This window comes from Mandrillus leucophaeus, unplaced genomic scaffold (assembly GCF_000951045.1).
Source record: "Mandrillus leucophaeus isolate KB7577 unplaced genomic scaffold, Mleu.le_1.0 Scaffold216, whole genome shotgun sequence".
Taxonomy (NCBI): Eukaryota; Metazoa; Chordata; class Mammalia; order Primates; family Cercopithecidae; genus Mandrillus; species Mandrillus leucophaeus.
The window spans coordinates 442,609-458,069 of record NW_012102210.1 but is presented as its reverse complement, the minus strand read 5'-3'; the positions used below and the strand labels follow the sequence as shown (position 1 = coordinate 458,069).

At 46.2% G+C, this 15,461-nt stretch overlaps 1 protein-coding gene and 1 pseudogene across 1 annotated transcript in view; one reads left to right on the top strand and one right to left on the bottom strand.

The window, feature by feature from the left end:
* The first annotated feature begins 263 nt into the window (after positions 1 to 263).
* Positions 264 to 1,946, top strand: LOC105540216 (annotated as a pseudogene).
* A 5,755-nt stretch (positions 1,947 to 7,701) lies between these two features.
* Positions 7,702 to 15,461, bottom strand: part of MPHOSPH10 (M-phase phosphoprotein 10 (U3 small nucleolar ribonucleoprotein)) — a 25,690-nt gene continuing 17,930 nt past the window's right edge. The window contains exons 8-11 of the mRNA XM_011980755.1: positions 12,948 to 13,058; positions 9,669 to 9,776; positions 8,350 to 8,580; positions 7,702 to 7,936 (exon numbers count right to left, since the gene is read on the bottom strand). Of these exons, the coding sequence (XP_011836145.1) occupies positions 7,787 to 7,936; positions 8,350 to 8,580; positions 9,669 to 9,776; positions 12,948 to 13,058 (600 nt within the window). The 3' untranslated portion in view covers positions 7,702 to 7,786. The remainder of the gene's footprint in view (positions 7,937 to 8,349; positions 8,581 to 9,668; positions 9,777 to 12,947; positions 13,059 to 15,461) is intronic.

Sequence of the window (15,461 nt, the reverse complement as noted above, 5' to 3'; positions counted from 1 at the left end):
ACAGTGGGTATATCTTTCCATTTTTTCAATATAAATGTTTAGGGTGGATATGCTTTTTCAAACGGGACACACACTCACACCGTTTAGAATTCCAGCTCTGGCTTCCTCTCGAATTATTAGCCCTTTTCTGCCAGGGAGCAGTTTTTCCCAAGGAGGCTTGGAAGACAAGACCCTGGACAGAGGCAGGTGGGACACGCTGCTCACCAGAATCGCTGGATCATGACTGACCCCTAGTGGCGGCTTCTCTGCGTAACTGTCAGCCCATGGGCTGGGGTGTGACCCCCAACGGTGCTGCAGAAGCTTTCACCCATCCTGGGCCACCCCTGCCATCTGTGGGGGAAAGGCCTGTCCCTCGTCTTCTGAGCCCAGACGGCCTCACAGGCATTCTGAAGATTGGAAAGTCTAAGCATGTACTGGGGTGGGCAGGGCTCCCCTGCGCCCCTTTTTGGAGTGAGGCAGAGTGCATTCCAGCCCCTAGCATCCCTGCTGTTTATTCACACCCCTCACCCCCACCCCCACATACACTCATGGGTACAAACACTGGCGCAGTCACGGGTACACACCGCCCCGGACAGCACCATTTCCAGTCTCCTTATGGGAAAGTTAACCAGGCAGTAAAGGCTCACAGGTCAGGGAAGACCTCTGTTGGGAAGAGGCTCCTAGACCCAGTTCTGCCTCTGACTTGCTGGGGGTCCTTGAGAAAGTTGCTTCCCCTCTTTGGTCTCAGTTTCCCCAGCTGAGAAATGGAGGGTTGGGCCAAAAGGTCTAAGGTTCTGGGAACCTTTAACTTAGAGCCTGTAACTGGTGGTCAAGATGAGGGAGAGTCCCTCGGGGTCAGCTGAATGCCGGAGAGGCAGGACAGGCCCAAAGTTGGGCAACTTGAGCACACCAGGTGGGCTCGGAGCTGGAGCATGAGCCTCACAGCCCGCAGAGCAGCCCTGGACTCGGGAGCCACCTCGCACCAGTCCCATGGGACTTCAGAGATGTGGGATCCAGCCTCGCCTAGTATTGCAGGACTAGGGGATGGGAGCTGCAGATTCTGACACCACAGCTGCCTTAGATACGCCACAAGGACTGGGGCAAGACACACCCCTCTCTATGAAATGAGCAGTCCGTCCAAATACATACGCTAAAGAAGGGTTGTGGGAGGGATCCATCTCTAGCCTGAGGCTACAGACTGGCTTCCAGGGTACTCAAGCAGCTGCCTCGGGGGGAGGATTCCCAGTTACGAGAAGCAGGGCTCAGAATCTAGGCCAAGCCTCCACAGGACCCCCCTCTGGAGAGCTCGGGGCCGTCTGGGGGAGGGTCAGCAGGCAGCAGGTGCACCAGGAGCATCTTTCAGAAGGCACCCATATTGCATCTGCTCCAATAGGCAGTGAGTTGGAAAGTGGATGGAATAGGCAGGGTGGCAGCTGCTCCCCAGGGCCAGGAGTCCAGTCCAGCACCCACCCGAGTCCACCTCAGGCCTGCTCAATTGGGTTGATCCGTGCTCTGGGCCCTCTGGCCCCACCGTCAGAGGGAGGGGTTTGGGGTGACCGGGTGAACTGGCCCTGGTGGGAGGCAGGCAGCCCCTCACCAGCATCCCCACCCCCACCTCTCCAGCCCCCCCTCACTCCCTGATCCTTCCACCTGCTCCCCTGCCCCAACAGTTTCCTCTGCTCACTCTCATCCCTTTTCCTGCTCCCAGGCTCGCCTGCTCAGATGTCCTTGACTCTCCTCTGAGTCTCCCTCTTTCCAAGCCGCCTCCCCTCTACCTAATACATTCTCCCTGAAGACACCAGAGTACACAAGTCCCTGCAAATCCCTGCACCTCACCTTTACTCCCAGACATGGGAGGGAGATGACATGAAGACCCGAACGCCACTTGGCAAGAGATCTGGAGTATGCAGGGGGCAGATCTGAGGCTGTGGAAGCTCTGCGGGTTCCCGGCAGGAGGCTGCATTTAAGCTGGCTCTTGAATATGGCTCTGAGCAGAGACCTCTCCTTGAAGCTCCAGACCAGGAGCCAGCTGCCAGCCGGACCCCTTCACTTGGTGTCTCAGAGAAACCTTGCACTCCATAGGTCTAACTCTGAACCCGGAAAATCCCCCGATCTCAGCCCTGTTTCTTCTTAGGGAAAGCACCGTCTCAGACCCAGTTCTGCACCAAACCCACACTATGAGCACTCTGGATAAGCCAGGGCCAAGGGGGAAAGAGCTCTGAATGCCAAGCCAAAACATGCGAGTTTTAACTCCACCTTCAGCTCCGGGAGTTGTGGGTAGGGAAAGGGCTTAGTCCAGTTTGCTGTAGAAAGACCTGTCTGGCACTGTATGGTGCATGGATGACAGAGGAAGAGTGCGGGTGGAGAGACCAGAAGGAGAGCAGGACTGGGGAGGTAGGGACATGGCTGTGGCGGTGGAGATGAGAGAATAGACAGGACTTTGTGGCTACTTAGATAAACCAAGGGATAGGTCAGGAAGAGATACCCGGTTTTGTACCAGATGTGTAGAGTGTGGGATGCCATTTATTGCTCAAGGGAAGAGGAGGAGGAAGAGGTATGGCATGGGAGGAGAAAGCTGAGCTCTGTCTTGAATGTCATTTGAAGTTCCCAAGGAGAGACAGGCCTGCCAGGACCTTCATGAACTGCCTCAGCTGGCCCTCGGGGCACCTGTGGTCCCTGGCCCTTTCGACTCTCCCCTTTGTGGCTGTCAGCTGCAGTGGGGGCAGTTGCACAAGGGCACAGCAGGTCTGTGTGTTATCCCAGGGGACTACCACATGGCCAATGCTGAGGAGAAGCTGATGGATGACCTTCTGAACAAAACCTGTTATAGCTACCTGATCCACCCAGCCACCAGCAGAGGCCCTCACAGCTCATCTCCATCAAGATGGAGCTCTCCCTGGCCCAGTGTGTCTGCACGGTAAGTGCAGAGGGCAGCTGTGGTTCAGGCTGAGGTGAAGAGGCAGCTCATGCCCACACCCCAAGCAATCATTGGCCAGAGGAATGAAATTACTAGGATTGACTTAGACTTACCATTACATGGCAGGGAGGCTGCAGAAGGGTCCATGAAGTTCATAGGTGTCCAATATTTAATGAAGTCAAGGTTTTGTTAACAAAGAAGAAATGAGGGTGGGAGCGGGATGACCACTGCGCCTGTCAGCTGAGTGTCCAGCACAACCATAAGCTTCTCCTCATCCTCACAGGCCCACCTTATTCTCTCCCCCAACCCAACAGATGACCTTACATGCTCCCTACTTGTTGGGGGAAACAAGAATCAGACTGGGGGAACTGATGGGTACAGAGGACCAGGTGTAGGGGCAGGACCAGAGGCAGTGCAGCGCCTACTGAGTCAGGCGGGTGAGGGTCTGGACGGTGGGCATAGCTGCTGCAGGCATGGAAAGGAGAAGCAGATGGCGACACTCCCAGGGACCATTGTTAGGCTCTCCATATGTGGACGTGTGCAGAGGTGGGGGTGCTGAGGAGGGAGGAGGTGCAGGGAATTTCTCTTCTCCTCTCTACTGCCTCTGAGTTGGAGATGTCAGAGGAAACCGTGGCCCATTGTAAACTAACACAGTGTCCCCACTCACAGGGTTAGAACCCTGCCCTTGGAAGCAGCTCTGAGTGGAGCATTCACGTGGGGAGAGGGCAGGACGCTGTGTCCAGCCGGGGGAAGGAGGTCACCAAGGGGGCTGACCCTCTTCTGGCCAGGTGGCTGCCTTCTGACACACCAGCCTGTCTGTCTAGCATGGCTGGCCCACACACACCCAGCCTGTCAAACTTACAGCCCTCAGGAAGGCTTTGGCCAATTAACGAGTGGCACTCTCTCCCAGGAGGAAGGGCGGCTAAAGGATGGGGAGGGCAGTAGAATCCTGTATGCTCTGCCCCCTCCCTCCACAGCTGGACTGGAAGAAACGGGGCTTTCAGACACGCTTGCCCAGGCTGGGGTCTGAGTGTCACTTTCCAGACAATGGCTTCTTGCTTAATGGGTGAGCCCAGTTGCTGCTGTGCAGCTGCCACCCTAGTGAGGGTGAATGAGCAGGAGGCTCCGCCGCACTTCCAGGCTCAGGCTGCCTGGCTAGATCTGCTCTGCGGAAACTCTAGGCTGATAGGGGCTACCAGGAGGAGGAGGGGATGCAGCCGCCAGCCCCTACCCATGTGAATCGTATTTCTAAAAGCTTAGGTATACAGTAAATATTAGGTCCTGGGCTGCTGGGCCAGGAAGGGGTATTGTCCTCCTATTTTTCAGGGTTTATTTATTTGATGAAGGAGGGTTATAGGTACAACCAGTTTAAAGATGGATGGAAATTTTTAGAGTGCAGGCTGGGATTTAGCGTAAGCCAAGCAGACTTGTCCAAGCAGCTCTTTTGGGGAGGCCAGAGTCCTGTACCAATGTCCTCAGGCACGTTCAGCAGCTGCTGGGGGAGTGCTGGACAGGATTAAAGCACAGGAGAACTTTCTGGATGATAGAAATGCACTGTATCTTGAAAGGAGGTAGGTTACATGGGTAATGCATTTGTTAAAACTTATCAAAATGTACACTTCAAATCTGTGCATTTCACTGAATATAAATTATACCTCCAACTAAAAACATTTTTTGAAAGACAGATGGGCCAGGCGCGGTGGCACATGCCTGTAATCCCAGCACCTTGGGAGGCCGAGGTGGGCGGATCACAAGGTCAAGAGATTGAGACCATTCTGGCTAACATGGTGAAACCCCATCTCCACTAAAAATACAAAAAATTAGCTGGGTGTGGTGGCATGCGCCTGTAGTCCCAGCTACTCAGGAGGCTGAGGCAAGAGAATCGCTTGAACCCAGGAGATGGAAGTCACAGTGAGCCAAGATCACGCCACCGCACTCTAGCCTGGCCTGGCGACAGAGTGAGGCTCTGACTAAAAAAAAAAAAAAAAAAAAAAAAAAAAAAAGCCCTGAGGTGGAAGATTGCCTAGCGGGCTCTAAGAACACCAAGGAGACCCCAGAAGACTGGAGCAGAAAGAAAGCGAGGGAGGCAGCAGAGCCAGATCACAGAGGGCAAGCGTTAGCAAATTTGTTCTGTGAAGGGCCAGATAGTAAATATTTGAGGTTTGGGGGTCACGTGGCCTCCATCATAACTAGGGAACACTGCTATTGTAGTGTGAAAGCAGCCATAGACAATACGTAACATATGAGTGTGGTTGTGTTCCAATGAAACTTTATTTACAAAAACAGCTGGCTAACTTGCCATCCAGCTACTGATTGCCAGCACCTGATGTAGGACCCTGCAGGTCATTGTACGGATTTGAGCATCGACTTTGAGTGAGATGGGAGGAGGGGAGAAAAAGATTTTGAGCAGAAGCTCTGAAAGGACCCCTTTCCCTGTTGCATTAAGAGTAGATCACGGGGTCACTAGGGTGGAAGCAAGAGAGGGAGCGAGGAAAACAGAAGGCTGAGGCAGTAATCCAACGGGAGATGATGATAACATTTTGGGTCGGGGTGTTGGCATTGCCATTGATAAGAAATCGTTATATTCTGAATACATTTAGAAGACTGAGCCAGCAGGATTCACTCATGGTAAAGGTGGTAAGGTACAAGAGAAGAAGAGTCAAGGGAAACTCTGAGGCCTTTAGCCTAGCAACTGGCAGGATGGAGGGGAAAGAGTAAGAGTTCAATTTTGGACATGTAAATGTGAGATACCACGTAGACATTCTTGTGGATGAAAACCCTTGAACTGATGTAATCAAGTCAGGTCAGACTGGAAATATAAATTTGGGAGTTGTTGGGGTTTAAATGGTATCAATACATGGGACCAAGGATTGACTGTAGATAGATAACTAAGAAGTCAAAAGACTAAGCATTTCATTAACAAAAGGCAGGGCAGTAAGAAGGAGCCTGCAAGGGAGACTGAGCTAGCGGAGGAGGAGGAAAAGAGACTTGGCAGCCAGAAAACCAAGTGAGTGATGTATGTCAAGGACTGAGGGGCATCAGATGCAGGCAGAGAAATGCCATGGGGCAGGGTCACCACAGAGAACACATTCCCAAGCAATGCCCAGCACAGCCATTGGGGCAGGGCTGCCCCTGAGACCCTGGACCTATAGAGCCACCAGTGTGCAATGCCAGGCCGGGAGAGCTGCATGCACAGGACTCCAACCAGTGAGAGTCAGGGCATGGGCTTCACCCAGTAAAGCTATGGGGGTGGAGCCACCTGGAGCCTTGGGGACCCAACCCTCACCCCAGTGTGGCTGGAAGGTGAGACATAAAGTCAAAGACTATCCTCAAGCCTCAAGATTAAATGTTGTTTCCCCTGGTGGGTTTTGGACTTACTTGGGACGAAGCTACTTCTTTCCTATTTGTCCCTTTTAAATGGGAGTATCTATCCTATGCCCATTCCACTGTTGTATTCTGGAAGCATGTAATTTGTTTGACAGCTGGAGGGAAATTTGGCTCAGGATGAAACACACCTTGAGTTGGTCTTACCCACGTTTACAGGAGACTTTGGACTTAAATGGAATGAACGTGTTAAGAACGTGAATTTGAGAAACCAGGGGTGGAATGCTATGCTATGATCTGAATGTGTCCTTCAAAATTCACGTGCCGAAACTTAATGGCCAATGAGATATTAAAAAGTAGGACCTTTAGATGATTAAGTCTTGAAGGCAGAGCCCTCACGGATGGGACCAGCATCCTTATAAAAAGACTGATGGAGTTTGGTGGCTTTTTGTCCTTCCACCTTCTGCCAAGTGAGAACATAACAAGGTACCACCTTGAAGCAGAGCAGCTTTTACCACTCAACTTGCCAGCATCTTCATCTCAGACCTCCCAGCCTCCAGAACCGCAGGAAATGTTTCTGTTGTTTATAAATGACCCAGTCTCAGGTATTCTGTTACCGCAGCACAAATGGACAAAAGCCAGTGCTTAATTTAGCCCCATACAGCTTAGCTCCACCCTGCTGTAGCCATCTTCTGCAGTAACAGGAATGCAGACTGCAAACTTCCACAGGCTCTTCTTGACCACTGATTGACCCCTTGTAGATAAAAAATCAGAAGGGCTTTACCTGTTGCTTTGGTGGAATCTTAGTCCACATTCTCTACCCATCTGGACTAAGGCTTACTGCATTTCCATCAAATCCATATGAGAGCCTATTAGACAAAAGGCATTTTTCCCTGGATGGGGAGGTTGAAACAATGAGCACCTGGTGGTCACAGAACACTCTACAGACTACAGTTTACATTCCTGGCTGTATTGAGCTTCTATTGCTTCTAGATTCACTTCTCCATCATACCTGTCCTCTGCAGCTGACTGTGGATAGGGCTCTACAGCCTACATTAAACCTTTGTTCAGATGACATGAGATCATTTCCCAAAGGGGAAGGAAGTAAGGCACAGGCATGAAAATGCTACTGTTTTATGAAATGACAGGGCAATGGGAGAAGGAAATTAAGAGCCCAAAGAGTGAGGACTTCTGCTGTAGACAGCTGCTTGTGAGGGGGTTGGCTGGCTCTGTCCTCTTCTCAGCCTGCAGGCCAGTGCTTGCACACCAGCCCATATGGACAAGCTGGCCTGGCCCTCACACAGGTCTGGGCCATGGCAAGAGCACAGCAGGATCAGCTCAGGCAGTGCCTGAATAGGAAGGGCCTAGGGAGGAGCCAGGTGCTGCTTCACACCAATGGAAACCGGAAGGACTTTGCAAACAGGCAGGAGTTTGTCTTTTCACACTATGGAACTCTCAAATATCTGTCACCAATGTAAAGAAAGGTTCTCAAGAATTGTATTATAAAACAGAACAATGACACAACATAAGCTTACACATTAATATTTACATTATATTCAAAATATATTACAGTTTTAATTTATGAACAGAAATATTCTGTCTTTTCTTCTTTTTCTTTTCTGCTTTCTTTGCATCATTGATTTGCATTTTTACTTGATCTTGTAATTTAGAAAAGAATGCTTGAGAGGACTTTAAGGCTTTGTCTTTACCTTCATTCTGCAATTAAAAACAACACATGCTTATGCTGTAAAATGTACTTATAAGTGAAAAAAGCCAAAAATAGTAATCACCATTACAACAACATATACAACCATAAATATGAAAAAAAAGGACTAGAATTACAGAAAACTAAATCAGTTAGCATAGAGGTATTCCATACTGCTACAACGTTCTTATAATCTAACAGAGAAAGGAGTGAAAGACAAACTGCTGCCAGTACCCAGGTTATTGTGAGGACCCTACATGAAAAACCCCAGAACATTAAAGGTTGCGATTCCAGCCGTCAGCATCATGCGCCTCCATCCCGCAGGTGGGCTGTCGGCTGGCTCAGACATTCCAGTCACCCAGTGCTTGCTATCCACTTCCCCCACAAAGGTCCCCTTGAGCAATTTTCTTTCCCTTGTCCTTACCTTTATGAAGGAAGCTTTGCCAGTTTTGGTCAGCTGTTTTAACTTCTCCGAAGCTACTGCTTTGCTGTATTTCCCTGCTTGATCTACACTGCTCTTTTCAAGCAGTTTTCTCCGCTTCTCCTTTTCTTTTATTTTCATACGCTTTTGGTATTTCTTTTTCCTTCGCTCTCGTTTCTTGTCTGTAGCTGTTTTTTCAGCAGCTGTTTTTATATCTCCAGCTTTATTTTTCTCCTATTAAAAAAATAACCACCAACATATTTGTTAATCAAGTTTAACAACTAGGAAACTGGAATGGAAGAAACTGCAGGGTACCTAGGGAGCAGGCTGTGCGTCTGTGGCCAAGTGCACGAAGATGTAGAGCAATCCCCACCTACATTCCAGTGAGCACTGGTAACTCAGTTCTTTAAAACCTGAAATGCATTCTCTGACAGCACAGACTCTTATAGTGACGGTTCAGTTCCTAAACTAATTCACAAGAAGGCAACATGGAGAGTTGGGTTTTCAACCTATCAGCACAAGAGGAGCCAGCCCTCCACAGCATTTAGAGTCCAATGGGCTTCAGGGACATGCCAGAGGCAGCCTCAGCTCTGAGCTGCTAATGACAGCAACTGGACTGAGAACAGAGGGCAGAGACCAAAGAACCGAGGAAGGGAAGGGAAACATCTCTCTAGTGAGGATCAATTTTATCTCTTTTCTCCTCAGCTGCCAGTCTATCCTGCCAGGGCTGTCACCAGCACTGAGGTGGCAGAGGCTCAGACAGAAGGGGTGAGTGTAGGTGTAGCAAATCAAGTGAGGAGGGACAAGGAAGGCCCTGCTGCTAAGCCAGCCAGGAAGATGAGCACCTGGCAGAAACCATTATTACTATGTGAGGCATGAGCTTCAGTGTTCACATGGCAGCGATTGTTGCATTTGATAACCAAATGCTCAATTCTAGATTCAGATTCCATTACTAATTAGCATTACACGAATAAAATAAGGGGGAAATGCTGATACTAAACTATTGCTAGTATATACGCAATGCAAGCAATTTGTTTTAAACTTAGTATCACTGCTAGTATTTGGATTGGATTATAACAAGATATTGATACTAGCTATTTTAAAACTGCTCTTATGGTAACTCTCAAACTGTACCTCATAATAAAGCCACAATATAGGAGACTGGTATTTGAATATTGTAACATTACTAGTTTGCTTATACTTAGAAACTGCTGAGATACGCTGGAATAAGAACTACAAATGCAAGACAAATGACATTAAATAAATGGAGTCCGGCTAAAATCAACTAACTTGTAACAGACATTTCAACACTGACTTCTTACCTTGATCTCCTCTGGGGCCAGGAGAGCTGCATCGCTAACACTCACTGGGGCTACTTCCTCCATGGTTATGGCTGGCAGATTTGACACAACTTTAATCTCTGGTACAGGCTAGAAAAGAGATAATATATTCAATGGGAAGCCAGAAGGGACTCTCGCACAAAATGTGTGAACTGTGAACCTATTAACTTAAAGTATAATATATAAAATACTTTATGGAGATTATCTTTTTTTTCACTTGCTTCAAAGTCAGCAAACCTAATGGAGACTATTTAAAACGTTAGATATGGTAACAGCCAAAGTCCTAAGTGGACTGGCATGACGGCAGTGCTGAGGGGTGGCACTGCTTCAGGATCCCAGAGACCTGGGTATTTTAGGGTTTTCCGTCTCAAAACCATTCCAACAGCACGTATTTCTACATTTTTCCATAACATTTCTGCCATCTTCAAACATCAGTTCTTCCATCTCTTCCTCTACTATTCCTATCCACCATGCATGTGGACATTCTCAAACAACCATCAATGCTGTTTGGTAAGATTTGCTGATTTCTATTATCTTGACTTTGCTTACAGAAAAAAACGCTAGCTCTAAGAAGTATATGGAAAAAGATGCAAGGAAAGACATTTATGGGAACAAGAGTCAAAACCAGACGACTGATAAATTTCCTCATCTTTCAACTACTGAAAACATCTCCATAAACATAAATATGAAATAATACTGAACTATTTTGAAAAACTAAAACAGTATCAAAATAAATCAAAGCTATCAATTACAAAAAGGGGGAAAGGATGCAATGTTAATTGAAGGACCATCTGCTTCAGATTTTTGCCTTTTTTTGAAAGAACTACCCAAGAAATCCAGTAATTAAAACAGGTTTCATACTGATCCTGTGATTAAAATGGTGACTATGTATTGCAATTACATTAGTATTCTTTCTTCCTCATCACCATCCTGTCCATGGAGCTATTTGCTCAAGGAAACTTCACAAAGAACAAAAGCCATAAACATAATAGGATCCTGGATTCTAAGTGAGAGAAAAATGAGAGTGTGAAAGAAATCATTTCTTCTACTGGACCACCATTCAACTGTTACTAAAAACACTGTATTCCATTCTAGCATTTAAAGAGAAATACGGAGAAAAAGAAGACAGTCCAAAAAGCCACAAAAGGCTGGGCACAGTGGCTCACACCTGTAATCCCAGCACTTTGGGAGGCCGAGGCGGGCGGATCATTTGAGGTTAGGAGTTTGAGACCAGCCTGGCCAACATGGTGAAACCCCGTCTCTACTAAAAATACTAAGAAATTAGCTGGGCATGGTGGTGCATGCCTGTAGTCCCAGCTACTCGAGAGGCTGAGGCAGGAGAATTGCTTAAACTCAGGAGATAGAGGTTGTGAGCCAAGATTGTGCACCCCAGCCTGGGCAATAGAGTGAGATTGTCTCAAAAAAAAAAAAAGAAAAAAAAGGGAAAAAAAAAGCCACAAAAAATGATAGCTGTGATTGGTAAATGGAGTCTACAGAGATGGTGTGTGAAATACCAACCAGAACATGAAAAAAGTAGTATCAAAGAGAACCTACACTAGCAATTCTACATTTCTTATGGGAAAAAAGAAAGGCTTTTCATTTGGGGCACATAGACACAAATACATTCACTTCTCCTTCACTTCCCAATATTCCAAGGAATGTCTAACTGCTTCCCTGCATTAGATCCTAGCTAGTGCAAGGAACAGAGTGGAACAGTAGATGCATTTTGTGCTGCCTGAAGACAAGTAGAGAGCAATGAACAACTAGCGAATGCCTGCAAATGTGCAATGCAACTATGAGGAAAAGGAGCCGAGTGGTGAGACATGCAGCAAGGCGGGAAGGGCAGTCTACCCTAGGTAGGGAGCCAAGGAACATCTGCAAGGAGGGGAAGGCGTCTAGCCTGGGCAATAAGGAGCCAGCCATGCCAAAAAGGAAGTGCAGCCTGCTGGGCCGGGGGAAGAGCACAGCGAGAAAGCGCAAGGGACTTGGCCTGCTGAAGGAATCAGAAGATCAGTGGGGGTGGGGGTAGCAAGCCAAGGGAGACCAAAGGGGTGGGAAGAGCCAGATTACACAGGTAAGGCCCAGAAAGGGCACACATCCTTCACCTCAGTAAGACCTGCTGGGCAAGAGGAATTGAGAAATTCCACTCATCTCTTCACCTGTTTATTTCACACAACCCAGAGTAGGGACTTTGGGAATCTAAAGATGGCTCCTGCCATCAAAAACTTACTAGCATGTAATTACAACTGGATTAAAAGCATACATATACACCAAAAAAAAGAAACAAAACAGGTAAAAAAGCTTATTGTCTGATAAGACAAAATATCTGCATGGGAAAAAATCACCTAGCCATCAACTAATAAGAAAGGATCTTGGAGATTAGCTCTTCTGTACAGATGAAACGTGAAGTGATTGCCTGTATCATAAAGCCAGTTAGGAGCAGAACTCAACTCAGGTTCTGACTTCTAGACTAGTCCTTAATTCATGACATTCCATTTCAGACAACAACACAGGCACCAAAGGGCAACATGTGAACAAGTACCAAAGGATGGTACAAGCATGTTTTATGGGTTCACAGAAGCTGGTGAGTAGATGAGGCTCCAAGGAGTAGACAGGTAGAGCCAAGTCTGGGTGACAGACAGACAGGGGAGGAGCATTTGAGAGGGTTGGGCCTGGTGAGGGAACATCATGCAGCGGAGACAGCATGGGCCCAGAGTTAGTTCTCACCCTCCCACCTCCTAAACCTTGGTTTTCTCCCCTGAGAAATGGAAACTATAGTACCTGCCTCAGTGTTGTGTGCATTAAGTGTTAATGTATGTAAAGACACATACATATTATTAATGTATGTAATATGACACATAGCAGATACTCCATAAATGCTGGGTATAGATATCCATACGTCTCCAAACCCATTATACAATGAAATGCAACAAGACTGAGAGGGTAGAGAAGGGAGGAGCCCCTGTGGCTATGGCTGAGGGTCTTTTAAAGTGTGAGGTAAGTTAAAATAGTAAGAGGCAGTAGTAGTGGGATGCCTGACCATGCCAGCCCCAGCTGGCAGGGGCTCACTGAAGATCTGGGTAGAGCCAGAACTGTCATGGAACCAGAACTGAGCCTTCCTCATGGAGACCCTGCCTGGAATTTACAGGAAATTACTACAAGTTTGTATCCTGAAACAAAATAAAGAGCTAGTCTCACAAAGGATCAAAGCTATGAAGGTCACCCTGCTCTAGCTACACACTGAACTGTAAACACACTTACCGGTTTAGGGATAAAGTGGAAGTTTGAGAGGGCATCCAATTTTAAGAAGAGGGAATCCATCATCTTCTGAATTTCTACATGCTCTGGATTTTCTTCTTCTGTTGTTTTTTGCTTAGGAAGTAAGTTCAACAATGTCAAACTAAGAGACTTGATATATATCACAGGACAAAACACTAAAGGTCAATGAGGGTATTCCCAACTTCTCATCACCAAAGCTTCAGCTACAAGGAAACATTCCAAAAGCAAAATTAAAAGCAGCAGTACCATGAGGGTTCCAGCACCTTCCAGAGATGTGATGTGCATTTTAGGAGCTACAGTAACCATTACCTCTAATATTCAGAACTTAAAAATTTAACAACCTTGGTATTTACTTCTGTCAAAAATTAAGCTATTCCTCCTAAGATAGCTACAGTTTTGTTTTGTTTTGTTTTTTTAAAGGAAAATAGCAAGTGATAACAAGTGTTGGCAAGGATGAAGAAACTGGAACCCTTGTGCATTATTGATAGGTAGGAATGTAAAATCATGCGGTCACAGTGGCAACAAGCTTGGCAGGTCTTCAAAAAGCTACACAGAGAATTACCATCTGACCCAGCAATGCCACTCCCGGGTGTACAACCAAGAGAATTAAAAACAGATACTCAAACAAATACATGTACACGGCACTATTAACAGTCAACAGATGGAAACAGCCTGAATGTCCATCAATGGATGAGCAGATAAACTGTGGTACACACACATAATGGAATACTGTGCAACCATAAAAAAGAAATGAAGCACTGACAAATGCCAGTCTTGAAAACACGACGCTCAATGAGTTGTCAGAAATGGAAGGCCACATATGGTATGGTTCCAAAATAGGCAAATCCACAGAGATAGAATGCAGACTGGGGTTTGTTGGGGCTGGGACAAGTGAGGAAAGGGTAGCAACTGCTTAATGCATATGGGGCTTTATTGTGGGCTGATAAAAATGTTTTAGAACGAGATACAGTTAGTAGTTACCTAACACTGTCCTAAATGCCCCAAATTTGTTCACTTAAGTGGTTAATTTTATGTTATATAAATCTCACATCAATTAAAAAGAAAAAAAAAGGCCCAGCACGGTGGCTGGCTGGGCACAGTGGCTCATGTCTGTAATCTCAGCACTTTGGGAGGCTGAGGCGGGCAGATCATGAGGTCAGGAGATCGAGACCATCCTGGCCAACATAATGAAACCCTGTCTCTACTAAAATACAAAAAAATAGCCAGGCTTGGTGGTGTGCACCTGTAATCCCAGTTACTCAGGAGGCTGAGGCAGGGGAATCGCTTGGACCTGAGAGGCAGAGGTTGCAGTGAGCCTAGATGGCGCCACTGTACTCCAGCCTGGTGACAGAGCAAGATTCTGTCTCGAAAAAAAAAAAAGAAAAAAGAAAAAAAAGAAGTGTTAATATAGACTTCATAAAATTATCCAAATATCCATTTGGATGATAGGGACTTTTTTTTCTTTTATTTACATGTAATGTGTTAAAGATTTATTCTGACAAATCACATTGAAAAAACTGACAGCAATGTTAATTTTATTGAAGAGAAAAAGTAAATTTCATGCTTCTCTCTCTGTCCCCTTTGGCCCCAAATGCTTATTCTAAATGCCTAAGAGGGCTTTTTGTTTTTTGTTATTAAGACCCAAAAAAAAAAAAAAAAAAAAACCCAGCACAACTAGGAAAAGATAGGCTCTTTGCCTCCTGATCCTGATGACAAAGACGCATCCAGGTCTGGTTCCAATGTCCATCATCAGCACCCACCTTCCAGCCATGGTCAGGCATCACACTACTATCGCTTCTTACTATTGTAACTTACCTCACACTTTAAAAAAATCCTAAACATGTCCTTTCACCTCATTCTAGGTAACAATAGCTGTAAAATCAAATATGTAGCTGTATATTTGCTATATAGCATTTTTCTGAGCCACTTTATATACACAACTGTAAGTAAAAGCTCCTACATGTGCTGTTTACCATCATTTCACTTCCAGAATTAGCCTAGCTACTAGAACTCCAAGTCCATCCTCAAAAACTTCTGAACTGGCTGTTGACTTCTAAGAGAGAAACGAAACTAACATTTAGAGCTAGCATAAACTATTGCACTACATATATAATTTTTAACTCTCGTGGTCACCAAATACTTTCTGTATCTACTGAATCTCCTCAAAGATTCAAATGAAACTGTACACATCCTCCTTCAGCTACCACCTTGGATTGCAAAGCAGCCAGGAAGAATTTTAATTCAAATCTTCTCAGTTCTTCAATTTCACAGTGGCATCAGGGCAATTTGCTGTTGCTAACTGAAGGGCATTCATTAACAAAATCTGTTGGGAATCATAAATGGCTTTTGCAGGGAAAAAATGCCATCTGATCCCTAAGTACATATTAACCACATTCCCACTAAATCAAATGTGAAGGAATAATTTGATCATTATATCAGCATATAATATTCCTAGGAATATGACCTTGTCCTATTATTTAACCAGAGATTTCTTTT